Source organism: Pan troglodytes, chromosome 4 (assembly GCF_028858775.2).
Source record: "Pan troglodytes isolate AG18354 chromosome 4, NHGRI_mPanTro3-v2.0_pri, whole genome shotgun sequence".
Classification (NCBI taxonomy): Eukaryota; Metazoa; Chordata; class Mammalia; order Primates; family Hominidae; genus Pan; species Pan troglodytes.
Window position 1 is genome coordinate 165,859,126 of NC_072402.2, and position 18,320 is coordinate 165,877,445.

Here is an 18,320-nt window from a genome sequence, read left to right on the forward strand (position 1 = left end):
TTGTTATTCCTATTAATTATTATTATTAACCTATCACTATTTGGAAATAAAGTATTTTTGCCAAGATTCAACCAGCCCATAGCCTATACCAGTAGATGACTCTAAATATAAAGGAATATTAATTTCATTTACTTTTGCATCTTTTTTTTTAAAATGAGAAAGTGGAAGACTTCAGGGAGTTTCTGGTTATAGTTATAGTTCATTGGACATATACTATATACCAGACTGACATATATATATATATATTTGAATTTATATATATATAAATTTATTTATTCTTCATCACATAACCCTATGGCATATGTGCAATTATAACTCAGTTTTTAATGCAAGGAAACTACAACCCAGCAAGGCTGATTACCTTTCCAACCTCACACAGCCAGGGAACTAGCAGAGATGAGCTTCAAACCCAAATCCATCTGATTCCAGAGGCCAGGCTGTCACCTCTGATGCTGTGTAGAATTTTTGGCTTTTTACCTTGGGACTTCTAATCCAAAGGTTTCAATTCAGCATTAATGAACCTGTTTCACGTTGCCAGAACCGTTATGGAAGAATCTCTCTGATTTGCTTTATCAAAAGCAATAAATAGAATGCCTTGGTATCATTCCCAGAAAGTTTCTCCATGATCACATTTCTCTGAAATTGTCATTACAATTAGCTTATGACGTGTATGAGTAGACTAGAACCAGAGCTGTGATTTAGCGTCCGTTCTGACAGAAAACACCTAGATAATTCTTTTTGGCCCCGTTTCACTGAGTGAAGTAAGATTAAGCAGACATGAGCCACCGCAGTGTGGGCTGATTCGGAAGGCCTAAGTCGCTTTCCCATAACCGCTGAGTCAGTATTGGGCCCTTTTTGAGGACTCCGCAAACCTCTCCCACCATCCTCACCCCCTTCCCCAGGAAAAAGCCAACCAGACTAACAAATAAGTAGGTAGATAAATAAATAAATAAATCGTCCATTGTCATAGGAGGGCCGGGCCGCTTTCCCTCTGCTGTTGAATGGAGACATCGGCCACCTCTCAGGTCCTGAACTGGTAATTCAGAACAGTTTGATTGCCTGCTTGATTGTTTGCGAGATAACTGCAAGATTGTCAGTGACAGGGTAATTTACTGAAGATTGCAATGTCAGACTCCATCCAAGGGGCTTGCTGGCATAAAGACGCGATTCTCATGACTGACAGGCCACTGGGAGATTGGAGTGCCAATTTAAAGTTCACAGTGTCGTCTGAAAGTGTTTGGCGGCTGCAGCCCATAATCACGCAGCATGATGAGGTCATTATAGGCATAACGTAGGCTCCTACTTAATAACGGGTAGAACCCCAAATGCACAATCTCTGGAGCAGGTAAATGTAAATATGTAGGAGGAAATCATTTGTATCCTATTTTCTTTCTGTTTTGGCATTTGTCATCTGCTATTGCTGATGTGTTTAGGCCATCTCCTGCCAGACAGGCCCTTGAATCAAAAGCCCAGGATCAACAAAACTGTGGGGAAATTTGAAGTTCACAATTCTGAAGCAGTCACAAGCCCGGAAAGAGTGACAGGCTGGAGGGGGAGGGGGAGGCAAATGTTCAGCACTCAATAGGAAAACTGTCTTAAGTTATTCTTCAAGCCCAAAGAGGTCTTCAAGGCGGTTATATGGAGCGGGTGGTAAATGGGTTGGAGGGGGAGGAAATATTTCCCCAGCTTCAGGAGGGAAAGGCCACCAGAGATGGATGATACCCCTAATCGGAAGAGGCCTATGACCTTAAAGAAATCTATAGTGCTAACAGCAGTGGGTTTCTTCTCACCTGAGAAGCTTCTTGTGGCTGCTGAAGGAAGCCCTGCCAGCATATCTCAGCAGGTTATTTTTTAAATCTGAAACAGGCATTCCATGGTAGAGCCCTTCTGTCTTTTGAAGGCAGCCCGTGGACAGTGATGTTCAAGGCAGAATTCTATGCACTTTTTTTCTTCTTTTTCTTATGCTGCCAATGGCCCTCCAGATTGGACAGCCTGAATGTGGATCTGAAACATGCCTGGATATCATCCTGCTACTAAGATACAATCTCCAGTGCTGTTTCTAGGGTCTGAGGTTTGCCAGGCTCCGGGGAACTGGGGAGTATCCGATTCAGCCAGCATATCAGCCCGAGATGTTCAGAGCCTTGATTTTGAAAGTCTCTCAATCTAAAGTGTGCATGCCTGCTCACCCTCCTGTGTCTGCATTTCTAGGAAATTGTGTAAATCTAAATGTGTTACGAGGCACATGAGCAACATTTGCCCATGTGGAAAATGAGAGGCTAGTTTTAGTAATTTAAAGCCAGGCAAAACATGCAACCTCCTAATTTGTTTGTTTGCTAAAAAGAAAGTAATGCATTAAAATAATTGCACATTAATTGCTAAATTACAGTGGAACTTTGGTGAAATTACATATTTCATTTTCATTAGCGGAACCAAACGAAAAGGGTAATGCCAAAAAATTACATTGTAGTAAATTTAAAGCACCCAGCCAGGCCTCTGATTCAGCGTTCCAGTACAAGTGTTTGTCAAGGCACAGCCCAGGGTTTGAGTGCATGTTTCCATGATTCTAATTATGGTCCAAAAAAATGCCTTGCTATCAAATCCAGGAGGTGCAAGCAAGTTATTCTCCAAGCTTCTCCACTGTGTATTCCATCAGCTCCCAGCCGAGTGAATAAGGATTGACTAACGAATTCGTTCTTATCAGAAATTCCAAGGAGCAAACACTGCCCTAAACATTCCCATCTTCAGCCCTCACAGACAGGTGAGGAATGGGAAACAGTCATTTTATTCATTCAACAAACATCTGTTGAGTGCCCGATTCTGTGCTTGGTACTAAGAGAGGAATGAATATAAAATTAATAAGACATCATTTTTCTCTTTAAAGAGCTCATTTTCCAGATAGGGAGGCGAGCATTAAGAGGTCATTAATTCTACTATAAGAAAGTTGGCATTAACAATGGTTTTTAAATCGTATTGTGTGTTAGAATCACCTGAGAATCATGTTTAAAATGCAGATTCCAGGGCCTGCTCCTGGAGGCTCTCCCTGGGGAGACGTGGGGTGGGCCGTTTATTCTTCCTGCAGGATTCTGATGCAGAATGCTTCTTTGAGAACCTCTGATTCAGGGATATACAGAACAGGGATTCCTAACTGTCTTGGTCAGTTTGGGCTGCTACAACAAAAATACCATAGACTAGGGGGCTTAAACAACAAACATTTATTTCTCGCAGTCCTGGAGGCTGGGAAGTCCAAGATCAAGGCACCAGCAGATTCAGTGTCTGGTGAGGCCCTGATTCTTGATTGATAGACTGCAGTCTTCTTGCTGTGTCCACACATGGCAGAAAGAGTACTGAAGTGCTCTCTGGGGTCTCATTTATAAGGACACTCATCCATTTATAAGAGTTCCACCCTCATGACTTAATTACCTCCCAAAAGCCCCATTCCTAATACCATCACATTGGGAGTTAAGTTTTCAACATTGAACTTCGAAGGATCACAGACATTCAGTTTGTAGCAATAACCTGGCCAGGGGCATCATCCAGAAGGCTTCCTGGAAGAAGAGGCCAACCTAAACTTGATCTTAAAGGATGAGTCAGTCCTGTCAGTTTCCCCCACTCTACCATTAGCTCCTTAAAGACAGTCTCCGTGGTCCTTTGCTCTCTCTCTTGTTTCCAGCACATGGACACCACTCAAATATTTGTTGAATGGTAGTTGAGTAAATAGGAATCAGCCCAGGTAAAGGGATAGAGGCACAGGACTCTAGGCAAGTGCATAATAATGTTCCGAGTCCTGAGGGCATGCAGGAAGACAGAACCAGAAACTACTGCGGAAACTGCAGGCTTAATTTCCAGATTCCCAAGCCAAAGCCGTTTCTCCACATTTCCTAGAAAATGTAAAACTCTCAGCACCCAGGTTTCCAATTGGTCAGCAGTTCCCTTCCTGGCTTAGAGAGAGTGGGATAGAATACTTTTCTCTGTTAAAGTGAGATTTAAGGAATTCCATGCATTTTAGTTTTTTTTAATTTGATAAAAAAATTGTATTTCTAATAGAGACAGGGTCTCACTATGTTGCCCAGGTTGGTCTCAAGCTCCTGGGCTCAAGTGATCCTTCTGCTTCAGCCTCCCAAAGTGCTAGGATTACAGGTGTGAGCCACCATGCCCAGCCAGAAATTCCATGCATTTTGATTACTTGTGCACCCATTAGCACAGACCCCTGGGAACTGACTGTGAGTAATTTGCTGTGCTGTGTTGTTTAAAAGCGAAGTTTTTGTTTTTATTTTCCCACTCAAATAATACGTGTTCATAGTAGAAAAAAGTGGAAATTCCAGAAAAGCACAATAAAGAAGAGAAACACACTAATCTGCTACATGAGGATAACCATTTGTCAACATTTTAAATTATTTCCTTTCAGTCTTTTATTTTCTATGTGTATGGATTGGAATTGGATGAGGCTTGCTGTGTGAAACCTGCCACCTCAGGCCCTTGGGTACGTTTGATGCTGCTCATGCCTGTGCTGGTAACAAAGGTGTTAGTGTCTCCAAACAGCTTTATGCCATGAAATCCGCTGACTCTGGCTCTGCCTCTGCCCTTCCAGATGGCCTGGTGGATTGTTTGGACCCTGACTGCTGCCTGCAGTCAGCCTGTCAGAACAGCCTGCTCTGCCGGGGGTCCCGGGACCCACTGGACATCATTCAGCAGGGCCAGACGGATTGGCCCGCAGTGAAGTCCTTCTATGACCGTATCAAGCTCTTGGCAGGCAAGGATAGCACCCACATCATTCCTGGAGAGAACCCTTTCAACAGCAGGTAGGCACCCTCTGTCCCTGCAAACTCCTGAAGTCTCTGATTTTCTTCCTGTTGGAGCCAGAGGCAGTGCTCCAGCTTTCCCGGGGACCCAATTGGCCTGGAATCTGCCCCCCTAGAGGCAGCTCCCTCCAAGGGGGACTCAGAGAAGTGCCCTTTCCTCACTTTGTGTTGGGCTCCAGAACAGAGCCCTAGTGTCTTTGCAGGATGTCAACATCTTTAACCCAGAACCTGCTGGAGACATCTGTTGATTCCCTGGTTTTTAGATCATTTTTAAAATCTGTTATTTTATGAGGTTATTGTCATTATATTAAATCTCCCTTTAAAATGCCTCTGATAGTGGCTTTTGTTCGAGCATTGCTGAAATAGTTCATTCAATAGAGTATTTTTGAAAGCTGTTATTAACTTGATAACATAACCTATCATTCGGTGGCATCTTAGAGTCAAGAAGATGTTGGTTGCAAGGATTTATTGAGCACCTAGGATGAGCCAGAGACTTTGTGTAGATTATCTCTAATCCACACAACAATCCCATCTATTGCCTCTGCTGATTACCTATTGCGTACAAGCCATTGTGCCACTGCATTTCACCCCTCATTCTCTCCAGTTTATTATTGCTCTTAGTTGCTAATTTGAGGCTTAGAATATTCTAGGGTCAAGTTCTAGATTCATTTTGTCTTCAACTTCACCCCAGGACAAGTTGGAACTGTGCTCCTGGAGAAGAGAGCAAGGGGAAGGTTTGTCTTGGAGACACTTCCCCACCACCCCATCCCCTCCTCTTTTCTATGCACTACGTATGATTCTGAGGGTAGAGAGGAGGGGTAGGAGAGGCTGGGGGTCTTCTTATGGCTTGGCCATGCTTGATCTTCCTCTCAGTTGGTCCAAGTCCAGATGTCGATGGTGTATGCTGATGCAAGAAGGAGGAGCGTGGTCTAATTGGGGATGCCCCGCCCCATCTCTGTGGTCCTTCACATCAAGAAATAAAAACTGCTGGTCAGGTCCTTTTTCACAAAACTTCTAGATACTAGGAACTTGGGTAGGATGGTCCTGGCCCCTTTGCAGCCCTGACGACCCCCATTGTGCCATCTTTGTCTTATTTCTCTTTAGCCTCATTCAGGTAGGCCCAGGAGCAACTCTGGATGTAGGCTACTTCTCTCGGCTTCCAAGCAGGGAGGAAATACTAGACTTCCCTACTTACAGAAGCACCTAACTTTATAAGTGATTCTCTCGGAGCCCCTCTCATGAGCCTTTCATCGGTCCCCAACCGAGACAGCCCAGTGAGGGTGGGATGGGGAAGGAATGGGTGTCAGCACAGCTGATTCTACAGCCTCTTAGAGCTCTCTGGAAAGTTGGAGAGCCCCAATTCCTGCAGCTCTTTTTGAATATGAGTGTCTTAACAAGGTCACCTTAGGCCAACAACTTTTGCTTCTCTCTGTTGTCATTTTTACTAAAAATAAAATAGAAAAAGAAATAATAGAAAAGTAAAAATAATCTCAGCCCTCTTCTATTTCAGCCCTGACACCTCCTAGCGATATCATGTTGGGCTCGTAAACCTCATTTTCTTGATTAATAAAATTAGGATAACACTATTTAAATACATAAAAGTTGATCAGACAAATTGGGTCATTCTTGTCATACCCAACTAAAGCAGAGGCAAGAAGCCAGGAAGAAAAAGCACTCTGGGCACATAACATTGCCCTAGAAATGTAATTCTCCCCAGGCCTGGCTACTGAAACTGCCTGTTGTAACCGGAAACCAGTTGATCTAATAGCGACTGAAACAACCTACTATGACTCTAAGACTAGTTTTACCCACCACCATCATTCACCAGTCAGAACTCACCAGATCGCCAAAACTTTACCAGTCCCAGTGAACTTTCTCTCAAAAGAATAAGTAACATTTCTCCTTATAAAACCTCCAAACTTCTCTTTGTTCTTCAGACATCCTGAAGACTACCCCCATGCATATGCCCTGAATTGCAATTCTTGCTTCCCAAATAAAACATTTTAAATTTAGAGATTAATCTTTCTATTTTATTTGACTTTAACATATACTATACACAGTATTATTACTGTTTCTTTTAGTAGAAGAGCCTCTCAAGAAAATAAAAGAAACCACAGATCTCTGATAAATAAAAAGCATTTACTCTGCTTGTTAAATCCTAGCTCTAGAACAGATTCTGTAAGTGTGCTTCCTTTTAATTATGAACATAATTCGTCTTGCTAGAGACCCGTGACTGGGCAGAGCTTGCACTGGGCCATAAGCATTTCAGTGGGGTTTGTAGTTTGCTTATACTGAAAATGCATCCTCTGAAGGCCTGTTTCAATCTGCTTCCTCATTAACCTATCGTTATTTCTACCCTAAATCCAGTCATTTCCTGATATTCTCCCTTTCATGCTTTCTCCACCTGGCCCTTCTAGTTTTATCTTATTCTCCTCATCAATGGTTACCACTTCCAGAAGGCACCTTGATCTAGAGCCAAAATACAGGTGAACAGTCAGGAACCCCAGAATATTTGGTAGACTATGCCAGCCCAGGAGACCTGAAAGAAAGTTGCTTTAGAGAAAGCGTCTCGGAAGCTTTAAATGTAAACAATAAATGGCATTTCCCAAATGAGCCCAGGCTCTCCAGCTGTCTGCATGGATACATAATTCAGAAATATGAAATGTAGCTCCAAGACATAGGTTGAAGTTCAGTAAGCGTGTGAATTCCAGTACATTATCATCTTACAAATAACGAAGGACAAAGCTAGGAGTAAAAAAGAACTCAAAAATTCAAGACTTCTAAAAGGGCGTTCCCCTAGATAATGGCATACAAAAATAACTAAAATGCCTTGACTCCACCACTATAATTTATAGAGCAGATCTCACTATCTAGATAATACGATAATTGTTACACATCAATAATCATAAATAGAAATGAACTGATAGTATGTCTTAGCTGAATCTTTTCTGCAAATTGACTGCCTGGAAATGATAGGAAGCCAGCAGCAAGGAAGAATTTGAAAAATAGAGGATAGAAATCACAGGCAGCACTACTCCTGTTATTCCTATGGCACACTGCAAAGCCTTCTGCTACAGGAATGATTTAAAAGAAATAGCAGTTGTAGAAAAAAGGAAGGGTGGGGGAACTCCACTGTGGAATGTACTTTCAATTTTGTTTTCTCATCACGAGCACTGTGTACCTTGTGGTCGTCAACACACATCACTGATTTTAAAGTAGTGTCTGGTAAGGTCTTAAAGAAATCTTAGTCCGAGCTAAGATAAGAAAATGGAATTGAACAAAAGGATTATTTTCATAAATTAGTTTTCCACTTTAAAAGAGTCTAGCATTGTGGTTAAAACCAGCTAAAAATGGCATTCATTTGTTAGGCAGCCAGTAGCAGACAATTAGAGCTGTCAGTGGAACAGTCTAAACACTCCTGAGATCATCAAAGGGTTGGAGTTGAACAGCTGGGGGTATTGCTAATAAAAAGAGAGATGCGTGGAGACAGCATCCCTCCAGTTTTCAGGACACCCAGGAATGCAAAAGTAAGTGCATCCAAAAATCGAGCCGACTTTGACAAGATTCTGGCAAAGGACGGGTCAGTTGATCACCTAGTTCAGAAACTGGGAGTGTGTCCAGGATGCTGGGAGCCTGAGAACCCCTCTTCTTTTGCCAAATTGCCCAGTCTGCTGGGGGCTTGGTGCAGAAATGGAGCTTCTCATTGTCCCATTTCTCTGTGAAGTCAAGAGAATTCAGATGAGAGGAGGCATGCACATTCTCCCTCCATGGACTTTGAGCACAATATTGTAGCATCTCTCTGGCTTTATAGGACTTTCCCAGGGGTAGCTGGTTGGAAACCGGGATTTGTGGGAAAGTTCTAGTTACTGTGTCTGGAAAGAGGGAGATGTTCTGTAACACTGGAAATAAATTGGTAGGATTTCAAAACCCTTCAAGATAGCAGGAATTTGACATAAGAGAAATATGTAGTAACACCGAATCCAGAATCCAATATATTTCTAGCAGAAAAAAAGTGTATATAGATATATACACATTTTTATTGAATGTGTATATTGAAGGGTTTTGCTATATATATCTCCAAAGTTCTCGTTTCCTCAGACCCTCATGGATTATGAGAAATTTTGCTCTTAGAGGGCAGCAAAAGACAATGCATGTGTATTTCCCAGCCATAAAACTCTCTGTGCTCCCCTCTACCCACTCTGACATTCTGGCCTCTAGAAGAGTAACATGGCCGTCCTCCAAAGCCAAAAAATGGAAATAAGTAGCCAGATGTGGAAGCTCTCACCCGAGTATGGCACTCTCGGTGCCAGTGTAAAGAGCACCTGGGAATGATGAGGGACAGCCTGAAGCTCAGGCCAAACAAAAGCCAAAGAGTGTCAAGAAATGGAGCAAGGCCAAGAGTGGAAGGCGGGTGCCCAGGAGACCCCTTGGCCCAGCTCAGTGACGGGAGATGCTGCCCATGGATTTCACCCCAAAATGTCACTAGCGTGATTGTGCAAAGCCAGAAGTTAATGTTGAAAGCCTTCTCCTTGCCTGAGGGACCAGATGAGGATGAGGGAGCAGAGGCAGTGGGGAATTGTCTCTGTTCTCCTGCATGTGGCTCAAAGACCTCTGTTTCTTTCTTTCTCAGCTTGGTTTCTCTCATCCGAGGCCAAGTAGTAACTACAGATGGAACTCCCCTGGTCGGTGTGAACGTGTCTTTTGTCAAGTACCCAAAATACGGCTACACCATCACCCGCCAGGATGGCACGTGAGTAGCTTTGTGGGGCTCGGACCTACTCAGGACCACACATGTGTACAAAGGGACAGACGGTGCTATTGGCTTGGAACCACAGGATTCCCCCTGGTGGACTGGAATGTCCACCAGGCCTGTCCCCTAGTGAGGATTCCCCCAAAGACATTTCATGCTTTTTGATGTGACATCAAAAACAGAAAATAAATAGGAAAGCCAGCTTACCTACTACAGCTCACAGCCACCTCGTTTTTTTAATGTCAGGTCAATGCACGTGTATGTGTGTGTGTGTGTGTGTGGGTGTGTGTGTGTGTGTTGGGGTGGGGGCAGATTCTAGAAAAAGAAGGGAAGGTAGCTCTTAGAAACGAACTCCTGTTTTAAATCAAAGGCAGTGCAGGGTGACAGGAATCCACATGACATAGTGTCCTGTGGTGATCCCCTTCTGCTTTCATCTGTGGCTTTAGGAGTTGTGTTGTTTTCGCTACTGTTTGGAGGGGGTGGCGTGTAATCAGAGAAGTCTAATTAAATACATTTAGCAGTCACCCTGCTGTGTGAAGGAGGCAACCTTTCCCTATTATCTTCTGATTGGAAACGTGTACCCGTTCAGCCTCCATCAAGATGAAAGCTCTGTCATTTCCTTAATCCATTTGGGCATAGAGTAGAAATTTAAAGAAAAAGAAAAGAAATCTATGGGAGGGAGAAAACACTGACTTACTCTGGGCTAAAAAACACACAGACACACACACAATTATGGCATTCTGTTTTAAATGAAAAGGGAACTGTGGCTACCAATCTGATCCAACACTCTTTCTGTAAAATGCACTCTGGAAAATCTTGGATGTATCACAGAAGTAAGAACAGGGATTTTTTACCTCTCTCTGGCGAAGAGTCTGGCCTTATTTTCTTTCTAATGCCCTAAGGTAGCCTTATAGGCAGTTTCAACAATTACCAGCCCCCAGGAGCCCTAACTTCACTCTCCCACCTCTGAAACCCAAACAAGGAGTCTAAGGATTCATATCAAATCTTCAATATTCATGAAATTTCTGATATCTCACTCATACATTTCTGTAGCCAAATCTAATTATTTTAAAGCACAGGATGGCAGATGTGTGCCTTGCAAAATTACTCTGGCCCTTGTTCATTCTTAGAAGCCGGTGGGTTTTTTTTGTTTGTTTGTTTGTTTGTTTGTTTTTGAGACAGAGTCCCACTCTTCTTGCCCAGACTGGAGTGCAATGGCGCAATCTCGGCTCACTGCAACCTCCGCCTCCTGAGTTCAAGTGATTCTCCTGCCTCAGCCTCCCAAGTAGCTGGGATTACAGGCACCCACCACCATGCCCAGCTAATTTTTGTATTTTTAGTAGAGACGGGGTTTCACCATGTTGGCCAGGCTGGTCTCGAACTCCTAACCTCAAGTGATCCATCCACCTTGGCCTCCCAAAGTTCTGGGATTACAGGCATGAGCCACCGCGCCCAGGCCAGTGTTCTTGAAGAACTGACATCCTTGAGTCAATTGCTGTGAAGTCCCATGAAACAACAGAAGAAGACATTTCTGAGTCCCTGATGTGCTATTTTCCCTTTCTTCTGCATCCCTCTCCACTGCTTCCTGAGTAATTATGCCCCAAGTCCACTTCCCAGATCATCTATCCAACCTCCTGGATCAGTTACTCTTCAGCTTGTTCAGGTTGTAAAGCTGTGGAAGTCACAGGACGTGCTTGAGAATGCTCTGAGGAATCCCACAATCTGTTGCATAGTGGCGTGTGCCCCAAATATTCATGTTGATTCTACCGTGCCAACTAGGAACAATTTTATTTCAAGACATTTGACTCTCTTCTGTACTCTATGCAGAACTATCCCCAGCAGTGTGCATGCCCAATAAATAAGCACATAAATAAAGTAATTAATAAGTAAACTATTGTACTGTACATGCTCTGATATTTGTCTTAATATTCCTATGCTCCCTGTTCATTCACATTTACTAAAAAAGACCAAATGTGTTACTAAGATTGGATGAAACCAGCGAGTTGAGTATATTTTTACCGAGTTTTTACTGTGATCCAAGTACTCTTAGCTGCTGGGGATTCTGAAGGGAGCAAGACAGACAGCACCACTGCCCTCGAAGAGATGAAATTCTAAGGCCGGGTGCGGTGGCTCACATCTGTAATCCCAGCACCGTGGGAGGCAGAGGCAGGCGGATCACGAAGTCAGGAGATCGAGACCATCCTGGTTAACAGGGTGAAACCCCGTCTCTACTAAAAATACAAAAAGTTAGCCAGGCATCGTGGCAGGCGCCTGTAATTCCAGCTACTTGGGAGGCTAAGGCAGGAGAATCACTTGAACCCAGGAGGTGGAGGTTGCAATAAGCCCAAATCGTGCCACTGCGCTCCAGCCTGGGCCCCAGAGCAAGACTCCATCCCAAAAAAAAAAAAAAGATGAAATTCTAGAGGGGAGGTAAAATAAAGCTTAAAATTAGGACACCTCTCTGTTAACGTCCTTGTTTTCTGTTAATTGGGAAAGAGCTACCTTTATTCTACTTTACAGGTAATACACCTCCATCCAGCTCTTAAGAAACGAACAGAAATATAGCTTAAGAACCATTGGCAAAGAAATCAGCCACAGAGCAGAGGCTGATTAGAAGAATGCTGTAATGAGCTCCTCTCTGTGTCCTAACGTAGTATCGTTATAATTACACTATTTATTGAACATTCTATTAGCCTAGGACTGTGCTAAGTGCTTTACACGAGTGGCCAGCAAACATTTTCTATAAAGGGCCAGAGAGTAAACAGTTTAGGCTTTGCTGGCCATGCGGCTTCTCACCAACAACTCAGCTCTGCCATTATAGCAGGGACGCAGCCTAAAAGATACATAAACAAATGGGTGTAACTGTATGCCAATGAACCCTTTTTTTTTTTTTTTTTTTTTTTTTTTTTTTTGAGACAGAGTCTCACTCTATCACCCAGGCTGGAGTACAGTGGCGCAATCTCGGCCCACTGCAACCTCCACCTCCCAGGTTCAAGCAATTCTTCTGCCTTGGCCTCCTGAGTAGCTGAGACTACAGGCACCCACCACCATGCCTGGCTAATTTTTATATTTTTAGTAGAGACAGGGTTTCACCATATTGGCCAGGCTGGTCTTGAACTACTGACCTCAAGTGATGCACTCACCTCAGCTTCCCAAAGTGCTGGGATTACAGGCGTAAGCCACCACGCCCTGCCCAATAAAATTTATTTACCAAAACAGGTGGTGGGCCGGATTTAGCTCATAGGTCATAGTTTGTTGAGCTCTGCTCTACACTCATGATGTTTCACTCTTAGCCATGCCATGTGTATTGGTGTAATTATTCCCATTTTACAGATGAAGAAACTTGGGCTCAGAGAGGGTTAGTAACTTGCCCATTGCCACTCAGCTAGTAAGTGATAGAGTTTGGGTTCCAGCCCCACCTGTCTGCCTCCAAAGCCCATGCTCTCCTCTGTGCTCTGCCCATCCCATGGCCATCAGGGGAGGAGGAGAGGCATCCTGCCTTTTCTAAAAGTGAATCTACCCCCTCATCAGCTCATTTACTCCCTCTCCAGGTTCGACCTGATCGCCAATGGAGGTGCTTCCTTGACTCTACACTTTGAGCGAGCCCCGTTCATGAGCCAGGAGCGCACTGTGTGGCTGCCGTGGAACAGCTTTTACGCCATGGACACCCTGGTGATGAAGACCGAGGAGAACTCCATCCCCAGCTGTGACCTCAGTGGCTTTGTCCGGCCTGATCCAATCATCATCTCCTCCCCACTGTCCACCTTCTTTAGTGCTGCCCCTGGGCAGAATCCCATCGTGCCTGAGACCCAGGTAGGAATGGCAGTGCCAGGGCGGGACTCTCAGGACTTCCCTAACCAAAACCAACTGGACACTGCCTCTCCCGGAGTGGACCAGAAACTAATATTATAGGGGAATAAAAAAAGTGGGAGCATAATAAAATTTATAGCCACCAGAGATGAAAGTTTGAATCCCTCTTGGCTGTTCTGGATGTCTGCAGATAGTCGTTCAAGACTTTGGCAGTCATCAGAGCTTTTAATAAAATAAAAACAACATACATATGTGCAACCCACCTGCAAATTGCTTTTTGTTCCTGTTAGTCACAGAGATACATGGTAAGAGGCGCTTTAATGATCTACATCGGTGTTACGACAGAGGGCATATTACATTATTGCCTCCCTGTTGCTTTATACGGATTGTCAGTGGAAGTTGTAGGTTCGTATAATTACAGCCTCTCGTGGCCTCCTTGCATGCAGCTAGCAATAAAGCCTGCTGTTCTTATTTACATCTTTTGCCAACAGTGTGGCTTTTTAAAAAGAAACACAACAGTGACCAAGAATAATTATTAATCCAAAAATCATAACCTCAGCCCCATCACTCTATGGTGGAGGATAAAGTTTTTGTTGTTGTTGTTTTTCTTTCTCAGTGGTGGTAAGTGGTTCTTGCACCCACATAAGATGTGATGCCTCAGTGAGGGACATAGCAGACAGACAGTATCGGGGTTACAGTTTACCTGCACAGGTGTGTTTTAGGTGTGTGTCTGCCACGTGTTTCCTCTCCAGGTTCTTCATGAAGAAATCGAGCTCCCTGGTTCCAATGTGAAACTTCGCTATCTGAGCTCTAGAACTGCAGGGTACAAGTCACTGCTGAAGATCACCATGACCCAGTCCACAGTGCCCCTGAACCTCATTAGGGTTCACCTGATGGTGGCTGTTGAGGGGCATCTCTTCCAGAAGTCATTCCAGGCTTCTCCCAACCTGGCCTACACCTTCATCTGGGACAAGACAGATGCGTATGGCCAAAGGGTGTATGGACTCTCAGATGCTGTTGGTATGTTTTCGTTTCAACCACTTATTGATCAATGGATTTAGTCATGTGTTAATTCGACCCATATTTATTGAGTTCCGAGGATATGCCAAGCACCATTTCAGTAGATAAGGACACGATGGTCAAGAAGACAGACAAGATTCCTCTTCCATGGGGTTTACATTTTGGTGAGGTATTGAGATAATAAATACAAGTGAAACAAAGAAATATCAAGCAGGATAGGTGCTAATAAGAAAATAAAAGTAAATGATATATATTGGGGAGGAGGGACAACTGTGGTGAGCATTTAGGGAAGGCTCCTCCGCAGGGCAGCATTTAGGCAGAGACTAATGACAAGAAGGAACCACATGAAAATCAGAAAAAGAGGATTTCAGGCAGAGAGAAGAGCAGGGTGTGTTTAATAGACAGAGAGAAGGCCAGTGTAGCTGGAGTGTAGTGGAAAAGAAAATATTCAAGATGTTAGGAGAGAGGTGGTCAGGGGCTAGTTCATTTTCCAGACAGAGCACTTGTAAATGGCACAGAATGACCCTGAATAATCAGAAAACAGGGTTTGAGGAGATCAGAAAGTCACATGCTATGTTCCAGGGCTTTGCCTTTTGAAGGAATCACGATTCCCTCCGTATGAAAGGTCTTCATAACAGAAGTGTCCTACCGTTATCAGAGTTGTGAGCTGTAGATTAATCTTAACCTACCTTGTATCTTCCTACTTGTGGAAAGCTTTCTAGGAATTAATTAAAATCCAGAATCCTGTGTTCTCTTCACCAATAGTCGTGTGTATTTTAAAAACTATAAAGATAAGTTACCAAAGTAGGAAACTAGCAACCTCAGAAATTTTCACTATAATTGGTAGCCAATGTGTATCAGACGTTCCTTTTGTGTAGAGAGCATTGTGTTAAATCCTTTGTTGGGTAACCTCTCAATAACCCCACAAGTAGGCACTCTCATAACCCCATTGTGCATATGGGGCAGGAGGGAGAGGGTAAGAAAGTTGCCCAAGATCATGCCACTAACAGGTTACACCTGCTCAGAATACAGCCCTGGGGGTCTGCTTCATCAGTGAGTGGTGTTAACTTAACCAAGGTAGTAAGAAGTTCCCAGAGTAACTAGTGCATTTAATATACAACACTGGCTAATCAAATATATGTATATTTGTGTGTGTGTGTGTATATATATATACACACATACATATATACAGATATATATACGTATATATACACATATATATACATATACATATATCTGTCTTTAGCTAATACCAAAATGACAGCCAATATTGAAAAGTAGACTAAATATTGTAATGCACTTCCATACACTCCAGCTCCTGCCATTATCAACTCATGATGAGGCCTGTTTTTTCATACTCCCGTCTACTCCCCTTTCTCCTGTATTTTTCTGAAGCAAGCCCTAGACGTCACATCATTTCACCTGTAATATTTAAGAATGTATCTCTAAAAACACTCTAAAAACATAAAAACAATATCATCACAACAAAAAAAACACAATAATTCCCTAATATCATCACATAGCCCATCATTGTTCAATATTTCAATTGCCTGACAAATACCATAAACTATCAATACTTTGTTTGTCTCAAGATCCCATTAAGATCCACCTTTTGCAATTGGTTGATTTCTTTTAAACTGTTTTTAAAGTTCTTTCATCTTTCCTTATCTTTCTCTCTCTCTCTAACCTTTATAATTTATTTGTTGAAGAAATTGGATTGTACAATTTCCCATATAGCGTGGTTGGTTGGTTGGTTGATTAATTGGTTGGTTCTTGAATTGCATAATTATGGCTATTTGGCCTGTTCCTCTGTTCCCTATATCTCCTGACCATTGATAGTTGGGTTTTGAAGCTTTCTCAGGTTCAGGTTTGATTTTTTGATTTTTTGTTTTGGCAGAACAACTTGATAGGTGTGGCTGTGTCCTTCCATCAAGAGGCACCTAAAGTCAAGTTGTGTATTTTTTAGAGATTTCAGTAGCCATTGATGCTCATTGCCTAGTCTGTCTGTCATTAGGGATTGCAAAATGATAGTTTAATTCTATACTTCCTTCTTCATCTATTAGCTGAAATACTTCTATATAGAGATGCTTTCTCCTTAACTACTTGGTTATTTAAAGTACAGTTCAAATAGGAAAGAATAGATAAATGCTTGATTATTTACCTTTATTTACTAGTTTTCAATATAATGAGTTGATTCATTGTCCAGGGGTGGCAAATTAATGTTTCTTAAATACCATTATGAACTCATGGACTGAAATGCATCCAGTATGTTTCAATCCATTGAAGTTATTATTCTCACTAATGGCCAAATGGCCCCATCTTTGGTCAGTGGGCACCTTTTCAAGCTCATTCCCAAATCCTTTTGACATGACCCTAATAGATTTTGATTCCTTCCTTGCTATCTAGTATGATAAAGTAGGCTGGTGTCATTGTGTTCATTTCTTACTCCAGCCATTTCTTCCAGAAGCCCTGATTCCTTTTAATGAGAAATAATATATCAAGGCCACAAGCCAGGCACTAGCAATTCTCTTTGCTGCTGGGGCTGGTCATTTGGCCTTTGTTTCTTGGCATTTTCAGAGGACAAGCTAGGAAATATAGAGAGTTTTTTAAAGATAAAAATGCATCCTCCATTCATATTGACACTTCTATATCTCAGGAATTTTTTTAAGCTGCAGAGAATCCCCAAAGGTGACACACATAGTTAAGAGTTTAATGCAGTAGGAACAGCAATAATAACAATGCCTCATATTTCTAGAGCAGCATTCCAATTAAAAATGTATGGCATCTCAGCACTTCATCTCATCTCTCCTTGCCACATCTGTCTGAGAAATTGAGGCTTCACTTAACCCATTTTACACGTGGGGAAAATGGAGCCCCAAGGAAGCGTGAGCTTGGAGCCAAGCTAGGACTAATGTCCTTCATTTCCACCTCTCTCTCCCATTTGTCCATGTGGCAAATGCAGGGTTTTTAAAAACAGCTTTTGGATTCTGTTCCCCATTGAATCCCCATGTAACTGGCAGGCTGTACTCCTGCTGGTGCCTGCCTCTCCTGGCACTTTCTGGAATCCTGAGTGAACACACCAAGTGTCTTAATTTACACAAGCTATTGCTCCCAGAATCTCCATGTCAATGAGCCAGTACGATCCCAAAGGGCTTTCTCCTAGTAAGTGGAAATAAATAACACAAAATATAATAAATGCATGCCGTGAACAGCAGGCTGAGAGAAACAGTCTCCTGTCCATCTCTAAAGGGGAATTGTGTCAGGTTTTCAAATGATTCCTTTCCTCCCTCCATGTCACCAGGGTCATTTTTGAAAGCCAGTCGTTCATTGGAAAGGTCTTTCCATCCCCACAGAGTACTACTGTGTAAAGTTTCAAGGTTGAGTTCAGCTCAAAAATCTGAATTTAATATTGTAGAATCACAAGGAGAAAAGCAATCAGCCTGCCTCTTTGAGTGAGTTTTTGGAACAGAATCTGTATTACTGCAAACACGTGCTTCTCATTCTTGCTACAGAGCTCTGGAGTAATCAAGTAAACTCTCTCTTTTCTCTCACTCTGCCCCACCCCTTTTATCTTTCAGTGTCTGTCGGGTTTGAATATGAGACCTGTCCCAGTCTAATTCTCTGGGAGAAAAGGACAGCCCTCCTTCAGGGATTCGAGCTGGACCCCTCCAACCTTGGTGGCTGGTCCCTGGACAAACACCACATCCTCAATGTTAAAAGTGGTACGTGAACACATCTTCTTTCCCAAATACAGCCTTGCCACTTCTCTGGAACCTTGTCTCTAGCCTCAGCATTTAAGTGGTCACACCTCCCCTTCCCTGGGTCATTTTTTCATCAAGTGCCCAAAATATGCATAGATTTTCCTACCTTCTCCTTTTATTTTATTATTTTTTTATTTAAATATTTAAAATATTTATTATTTTTTAAATAGAGACAGGGTC

At 42.7% G+C, this 18,320-nt stretch overlaps 1 protein-coding gene across 20 annotated transcripts in view; it reads left to right on the plus strand.

Annotated features, from left to right (window-relative positions):
• TENM2 (teneurin transmembrane protein 2) overlaps nt 1–18,320 on the plus strand; it is a 3,953,434-nt gene that overhangs the window by 3,876,136 nt on the left and 58,978 nt on the right. For all 20 annotated transcript variants that reach the window (XM_054685270.2, XM_054685273.2, XM_054685274.2 and 17 more), the window contains 5 exons: nt 4,589–4,799; nt 9,430–9,549; nt 13,101–13,362; nt 14,112–14,379; nt 17,958–18,101. In XM_054685270.2, coding sequence (XP_054541245.1) covers nt 4,589–4,799; nt 9,430–9,549; nt 13,101–13,362; nt 14,112–14,379; nt 17,958–18,101 — 1,005 coding nt within the window. The remainder of the gene's footprint in view (nt 1–4,588; nt 4,800–9,429; nt 9,550–13,100; nt 13,363–14,111; nt 14,380–17,957; nt 18,102–18,320) is intronic.